This window comes from Pseudopipra pipra, chromosome 9, assembly GCF_036250125.1.
Source record: "Pseudopipra pipra isolate bDixPip1 chromosome 9, bDixPip1.hap1, whole genome shotgun sequence".
NCBI lineage: Eukaryota > Metazoa > Chordata > Aves > Passeriformes > Pipridae > Pseudopipra > Pseudopipra pipra.
In genome coordinates this window covers 22,282,121-22,290,023 of record NC_087557.1, presented here as the reverse complement: position 1 = coordinate 22,290,023, position 7,903 = coordinate 22,282,121, and the positions used below count along the sequence as shown (strand labels likewise).

The following is a 7,903-nucleotide window of genomic DNA, read 5'->3' as shown; positions in this document are numbered from 1 at the left end:
TCCTAGTAGATGTGGGAACCTGTGTGTAGATGGTCTGTAAGGGAAAGAGGAAAAGTCCCTACAGATGCTTTTACCTCTCAACAAAGACATCTCTGTCAGGGCAGGCAGCAGAAGAGGAGGGAGCAGGGGAAGCTGGAATCCTGTCTCCAAACTGAGCAGAGACAAAGCATGAGCACAGGGAGGGATGGATAAAGGCAGAGCAAAGGAAGTTTTAAAAAATGGTGGAAGCAGTGAGACAGGGGAAGATCTGTGGGAAAACAAGGCTTCAGAGGTTTTGTGAGGCATCAGGAAGCTGCTGGAGGTGAGGGGATCACACGCAAGCATGGAGGCCGTGTCTCTGGTTTGCTCAGGGCAGAGCTGGTCTCACCCGAGGCCAGGGCGAAGCAGCACTCATGTGTTGCTGGAAAGAGCAGCTGATCCTCATGCAGGGTTTGCTCCTCTGAGGTCCTGCAGGGGAGCTCAGGGGGGGCAGAGTGGGGCTTCCAGCTTGGCACCTGGCACGGATGCTCAGGTTGATCTGTTGTGGTCCATGGACCAGGCAGCCCCTACCACGTCTGTGGTATCCCTGAGCACGCTGAGCGTGGTTCGGCTCTCCCGGTTCCTCCAGCGTGACCTGCTGGAATCGGCCCAGCTGAGGGAGGTGGGACTGGGAGTCCAACAATGGGTCACAGAGCCTCATCTGAGTTGGCATCAATAAGTTATAAAGGCTCGTCAGCAGACAAATGGTGTTACCTCAGCATGGACCAAGGGCCAGGCATTAACTTTTAATGAATGGCAGCCAGAGAAGCAGAACATGCAAGAACGGGGTGGCAGGAGCCTGAGACGAGGACCTAGCAGAGCCTGGCTGCCCAGAGCAGAGCTCTGCAGCCACCGTCCCCAGCCTGGGGATGATGCACACAGTGCCATCCCAGCTCCACCACTCCACACACTCTTCCTCTGAACCACTCCTGGTGCAAAATCCAGCTCCATGGGCTGCACTCATCATGCCAGCAAGTACACCCCGTGCTCAGCCTGGAGCCCCTGGCTGTTCAGATCCTCCTCCTGCATTTAATTTAATGAAAACTAATGGGGAAGACAATTATCCCTGAGGTTGGGCCCAGGAGACGTTTAGAGGAGGGAACTTGGCAGTTTCATGGCGATATTTAATAAAATTAGCCTGTAACCCTTAAGAACCAGTGGGAAGGACTTTTCTATGCCCTGCAATAAAAACAGGCAGCAGTGCAGGAGCCTGGTGCTTAGGGCAGCTGAGCAGGGCCTGGATGGGCAGTGCAGGCAGGGATGGCCCCAGGGAGCTGGGAGGGCAGGATTTCCTCATCAGCATCAACTTAACCCTTGTGGGTTGCTTGACTCCAAGTGATGGACAATGCTCACACTCTACTTCCTGCAAAGCACAGGGGATGTGATTGCCTGGACCAAAATCCATGCTGGGACATGGCTGCAGACCCTGTACATGGACATCTGTGGCATTAACCTGGAAGCAAACCTGCACAGGTAGCAAAGGGTGAAAACACACCCCTCTCCTCAGCCACACCATTAATGACATGCTGATGGGCTCTGCAGGCTGTCATTTCTCTGGCTGGTTCCCAAACTCAGCAGCCATCCAAAGCATTGTCCTTTCAGCCTTCTGCTTCACAAGCATCCATGACCAAACATGACTGCACAGTGCTCACTGCTGGAATTGCAGCAGTGATGTGACTGTGGGTGCTGGTGCCAGGTGGGAGCATTCCCCAGGACAGGTAGAGCTCCGGGATGGCTCACAGCCCCCTGAGCCCACAGTTCCCCAAGCCCACAGTTCCCTGAGTCTACAGCCCACGCTTGAACATTCCCGCAAGGAGCAAGAGCTGCACACTCGCAGCCAACCATGGCCTGCCTGAACTAGTCAAAGGCAGAGAACAAGTCTCAGACAGAAGCTCCCGGGAGCGTTTCAGGCACCCAGCAGTTGCAACCACCCACGTAAAGGCCTAAAAAGTCTCAATCTCTCCCCCAGCAGCCTCTGATGCTGCTCGTTAGGGAACCAGGTCAGCCTCGCCTGCACTTCTCCACCCCCAGCAGCTCCTTCAGAGCTTCGAGCTGAGTTTGATCCTGCAATGGTGCACACCCCCACCCAGCACTGCAGCCAGCCCTTGCCTGAGGAGGGCAGACCCCATTGCAAGCAGACCCCACTGCAAGCCCCATACATACATACATATATATATATATTTGAAGCTAACACTCGAGTCTTCCTCTCCCTTGCTTACCTCCCAGCAGCGCAGGACTCCACAACAGGAGGTGGCCAGGCCCAGCTCCTCTCCCAGGGAGCTGCTGCATGGGATTGCCTCCATTGCCACACTGGCACTTTGTCTCCTCCAGCCTCTAATGAGGAAAGCCTGGGGGTCAGTGTACAAAAAAAATATTCCCCTTTTAGCTCCTGAAAGTCCCCCTCTCCCTGCAGCATGCTGGGCTGGGTGCAGGGAGGCCAAGAGTCCAGTGAGCAAATGCTCAGTCCAGTCCAGACAACACCAACCATTTTTCTAGGCTAAAGGCTAAATTTTCAAAATGCTTAAAAAAAAAAATAACCCAAGAAACAAGTGGGCATCGTTAAGCCAAACCTCTCCCAGCCCCCCAGGTCCTGCACCGCAGCCAATTCCCTTTGGGATCCCTTTTGGGGCCAACTTCCAGCCCCCTCCCTCAGCTCTGCATCACCTCTGCTCCTGCATCCCAAACCTGGGGTTTGGTCCTTGATAAAGGTTGGAAAAAAATACCCAACTCCCGCCCTGGGTCTGGCAGCAAACACCAGGAACAAACAGCAGAGCACTGAAATCAAATGTTTATGTTGATATTTATTACAGCATGGGGAGGGGGGAAGAAGGGGGGAGAACCGTTTCATTCAAAAAACCATCCGATACCAATGAAGACAATAATTTAGCTATTCATTTTAAAATACATTAAAACCGGTCCTTTCATTTCCTCACGTGAAAAAAAAAAAAAAAAAGGGAAAAAAAAAGGTAAAAAACCCCCCAAACCTGAACAAGATGTGAAGCAGAAAAGGGGAGCCCCTGGGTTTTGCTGACGCAAGAAATCTGTGTTTGGTTATTACCTGGAAAATATTAACCTGACTGTAATTATGAGACTGACTCCCTCAGAACCCCCATCCCACCCGCCCCTCCCTCCCCACCAACTTTCTACAGGTAAAGCACAATGAAAATGCCTAGGAAAAGGAGGGCAAACATTAAAAAAAAAAGAAACTCATATTACACACTAAAAAAAAGTTTTGTCATCTCATGTCTTGCAGTCAGAATAATAAAAACAAGCCAAATGTCCCCCAAAAACATTTCAATGAAGGGGTGCGGAAAAAAGACATCCCTTTAATAAAACATTATCAACAAATATCGTACACAAACTACAATGTATAATAATTATTTTTTTTTTCCCCTCTCGGTAATTTTCGAACCAGACTACAAGGTAAGAAAAAACACTGAAACAAGATACAATGCTTTCAATAATCCGCACAAAGGTCAAATCCAAGGGAGAGAATATTTTACAGAATATGATATACATGGAGCAGAAATGGGAGCTGCAGAAAAACAAAGACCAAACTACAGGGTAGTGTCATGTACAGAGATCCCAACCCGCCGCCTTGGCTCATCCCTTCCTCTCCCACCAGAAGGAAGGGCCTTCGATGCTTGCCATTAATTTTTATTTTCTTATTACAGAGCGAGCCTACAGAATAGCAAGGTTACATTTTAACAACAAGAATTCCTTAAAAAATATCTCCATCCAGTTCCAAATCATAGATAAGTGAAATCCTGACAAGAGCACATCTCTAAAGAAAAGACCCCCCCCCCCCAAAATACCCCTAAAGCAAATAAAACCCCCAGAAAATCCCAAAGTTAGCTGGAGATCACAGTTTCAAAGTCCCAGGTCAGAGTAACTCTTTCTTTCGGTGGATTAAAAAAAAATATTTAAAAAATCAATTTTTGCAGTGAACCAGCTGAAGGATTCTGGGGAAAGGAGGGACAAGAGATTTCTTCTTGTATTCAGAGAGGGGGGGAAAGACTAACACAGTGCATGCCACAGTCACAGAGAGCAAGATCACGATTCATTCGAGGATGTGATCCTAGAAGGGGTCACCTGCGTTAACAAGTTTATAACGAGGTGGTGGAGTCTCTTCCCCAAAGCAGATCTTGTTAACTGGAGGAGGAAGCGTTGTGCTGCAAACAAACAAAAAAACCCCCAAAAATAGAAGGGAAAAAAACCCCAAAACCAAAAAAAAAAAAAGAAAAAAAAGAAAAAAAAGAAAAAGAAAAACAGGCCTTCTGAACGAAAACCACCATTGTAAACTGTCCAGTTTATTTAAAAAAATGACTACAACAGAGACAACATGATTTCATATCTAGACTAGCTTCCTGGTGTCGCACGGCACAAACATACAACAGGTTCGGTTTCTGTCTTTATTTAAAAGAACAAAGCAAAGAGATCGGAGTTGGGTGCTAGAGGCTTCCGTTTGTTTCCAAAAAGAAGTGTCATGTACATATATAAACCCTTCTGCACAAAGAAGGGTCTTGTCATGTCTTGAAATATTTTAAGTTTTGTCCTTCATGTTTTATGGAATAAAAAGTTCAGCCTTTTTATTGCATGAAACTAAACCTGGGGTTTTGGCCCCCGCCACGCGTGTCCCTGCCCATACACCTAGATTCTTCTTCTTCTTCTTGCATAATTCGTTGAGATCCTCCGAACGGCAGCTGACTCTCTTGATCCTGGAGAGGAGGAGGGGGAGGGAAATCACACACTCATCGTCATGCTGGGGGAATACTGGAAGAGAGACAGAGCCAGGGTGAGAAACCAGGCAGGTCAGATCCCCGGCCACTGAAGGGGGATGCAAAAGGAGGCTGATGACAACTACACGGCAACCTAATTGGATCTAATAAACCAGGAGGAGAGGATATGCTGGAGACTCAAATTTATCAGGGCATAATGTGCACTGTAACTTGCTTTTCCGGGAAGAAAATCAGCCGAACAGTATGGGGTGAGATGCAATTTAAAACAAGTAATTAACATGCACACGTGTATATGCTGCTAATAGAGGAAGAAGCGGAGGGATGTCTGTAGCCACCCACAGAGCCTCGACTCGGCCAGGTCGGCACAGCTGGCTGCATCTGCACCAGCTCCTCTCCATCCTGTAGATCCTCTCCCCTCCATCAGTACACACTCATCCCACCAAGGACCCCAAGCTTCCACCCACCAGCATATTTCTTCCTGCCTACTTTTCTGTCCCAGAGCAGCTCACACACAGAACAATCCAGGTCCAAAAGGCACCCACCGCTCTCCCCAAGGACTGTCTCCCCATCCCCAGGCAGGCACTCACTCACATTGTCATTTTGGAAGGAATGGAGAAAGTTGCCTCCCAGCTCCCCGTCGTCTCTTGGAGTGCCCGGGGGATTGCTAATGCCACTTATGTTGTTTGGAGAATTCTGTGAGAGATGGGAGGGAAGGTGGTGAGCAGGTCCCCATGCCCCATGAAACACCATGGGGGCAGGACATAGCCCTGCCCACCCCAGTCACATTTCCCAACATGTCCCCATCCATCAGGGTCACACTGCTACCCCAGTGCTGGGAAAAGGGGAGCCCACGCACCCACCCTGCAACCCACTTACTTTTGGAAGTCCATCTATGTCTCCTGACCCTGCACAGAGGGGAGAGAAAGGACAAGAGCCTTACTGAGCATGCAGCCATGGCCTCACGCCCCCCGCTCGGCTGCCCCCACACCCCGTTCTGATTTCCAGCTCTGCTTTGAGCCACTGGTGTGAACTGTGGGTTGACCCTGGGACGGGAGCAAGCACTGGGATGCTCAGCCAGTGTCCCCAGGGAGTGAAGGCCCATCGTGGCTCCCTGAGCCGCAGCCCCCTGCCCATTGCTCACCTAACGATCCGTTCATGTGATGGGGCTCCATGCCGCCCATGCCGCCCATGGGGCCGTCAGAGCCGGGGCCCATCGGGAACTGAGGAACGAAAAGGTGACAAAACCAAAATCAGTCACAAAACTACCCCAAATACCTGCAACGGTGGCTCCTTGGGGAACATTCTCCCCCCCACAAGACATCCCTCATGGAATGGGACACATCATGGAATCACAGAATTGTTAAGGTTGGAAAAGACCTTTGAGATCACAAAGTCCCAGCTGTCAACACAGCACCACCACTAAACCATGTCCTCAGTGCCACATCCACATGTTTCCTGAACACTTCCAGGGATGGTGACTCCACCACTGCCCTGGGCAGCACGTTCCAGTGCTTGACACTCCCTTCCATGAAAAAATTTTCCTAATATCCAGCCTACACCTCCCCTGCGCAACTTGGGGCCGTATCACCCCCTGAGGCTGTGAGGCCTCAAGGGTCCTGTGGATTCACCTATAAAATTTGGCTGAGTGGCAGACTCAGAGCCATGGCAACACAGAGGGCTCCATCCAACCAGCATCTAATGAGATTTAAGGCTGCCTGCATCCTACAAACCCCAGCACCTCTCTGGGCACACAGCTGCCACCACCTCGGCCGGAGCAGCAGGACCGCTGCTCTCTTAATAAGCATAAAAAATTAACAAAGTTGCCCAAGAGTTAATCGCTTTTTGATGGTTTGTTTTATTTCTGTTTTGTAACAAATGGCTGAAATCAATTAAACTGCTTTACTCTCAACTGATGAAGTTAATTATGATTTGTTATGGTATCTGATATGTAAATTATTAGAAAGCAGACTTACATTCGATCGACTGCCTGCGGGCGGTACTGGATTAATCATTGTGTAGATGTTGTCACTTGAATTTGTTGAATCTGTGGAACAGTGAAGCCCGGTAAGTCGGGTGATTAATTCATTTCTTAATTAAAACAAACTCATGCCACTTGAACTCATTCTTTTGTATTTTATCACCTAAAATTCCCTCTAACTACCACCATTTTCTGGCTAATTTGTATTTAATGAAGATCCACAAAGTTTTTAATCACAGAAATTCAACTGTGAAAAATAATTCAGCTCCTGACTGGGAAGTGTGGGGAGGTAATTCCTCACCTTCCTGAGCCCCCCAGCTACCAGACACATAGGGGGATGTAGGAACATCCCCAAATGCCATCCCAAAGCCAAGCAGCCCATGCCACTCACTCCCCAGAAAGTCAAAATGTGTTGTTTGCCTGTGGGCACAACCCAAGGGATGGGGGTCTCCTGGCAGGGCAAGGGGCAGAGCCTGAAGGGCTGGCCTGGAAGAAGGGGGTCTTGGAGGGCTCATACCTGCAGGACTGGGCATGATGGGTGTCCCTGGGGGACCACCGCCGCCGGGCGGACCCTGCAGAGAGACAAAGCAGGCATCAGATGTGCAAATATGAGCATCGCCCACCTCTCCACGTTTTCAACCACCAGCTGGACCTCACACCCCCAAAGCCAGCCTGGTCACTTCCCACAGCACCAATTGCATCCCAAACTGTATGAACTCTATAACATCTCTGCGCCCCAATGACAGGATGGAGAGATGGAGCAGGAGGACTCACCACGTATGTACCAGGCGATGAAGAAGAGTATGGAATCTGTAGGGAGAAGAGAGCCGAGTTCAGCCATGGGGTGCACAGGGGCTCCCACAGGCTGGCTCCCAGCAGGACACAGCTGAGAGCCCCCACTGTCATCTCAGCCTGGCCAGGATGGGAGTCCCAGGGCCCAGCAGTCTAAGCAAGAGGCTGGGAACTTCCTCTCATTAGCAGGATTCAGCTAACAGGGAATGGACCCATTTTGCAGGAAACTTCCCAACCAACCCTGCTCTTGCTCTAAGGACCGTGGGATACTCACTGAGTTAGCACTGCTGGGGTTCGGCCACGGTCTACCAGCACCCGGCCCCCTGGGGTCAAAATTAAACAAGAAAAAAATGAATGTTGTCTTTTAATCTGTACA

General features: G+C 49.8%; 1 protein-coding gene across 3 annotated transcripts in view; it reads right to left on the bottom strand.

Moving 5' to 3' along the window:
• Positions 1 to 3,324: 3,324 nt before the first annotated feature.
• Positions 3,325 to 7,903, bottom strand: part of SSBP3 (single stranded DNA binding protein 3) — a 55,580-nt gene continuing 51,001 nt past the window's right edge. For all 3 annotated transcript variants that reach the window (XM_064665163.1, XM_064665161.1, XM_064665162.1), the window contains 8 exons: positions 7,802 to 7,850; positions 7,510 to 7,545; positions 7,253 to 7,307; positions 6,731 to 6,801; positions 5,899 to 5,977; positions 5,634 to 5,662; positions 5,349 to 5,450; positions 3,325 to 4,791 (listed from right to left, as the gene is read on the bottom strand). In XM_064665163.1, coding sequence (XP_064521233.1) covers positions 4,762 to 4,791; positions 5,349 to 5,450; positions 5,634 to 5,662; positions 5,899 to 5,977; positions 6,731 to 6,801; positions 7,253 to 7,307; positions 7,510 to 7,545; positions 7,802 to 7,850 — 451 coding nt within the window. In that variant the 3' untranslated portion in view covers positions 3,325 to 4,761. The remainder of the gene's footprint in view (positions 4,792 to 5,348; positions 5,451 to 5,633; positions 5,663 to 5,898; positions 5,978 to 6,730; positions 6,802 to 7,252; positions 7,308 to 7,509; positions 7,546 to 7,801; positions 7,851 to 7,903) is intronic.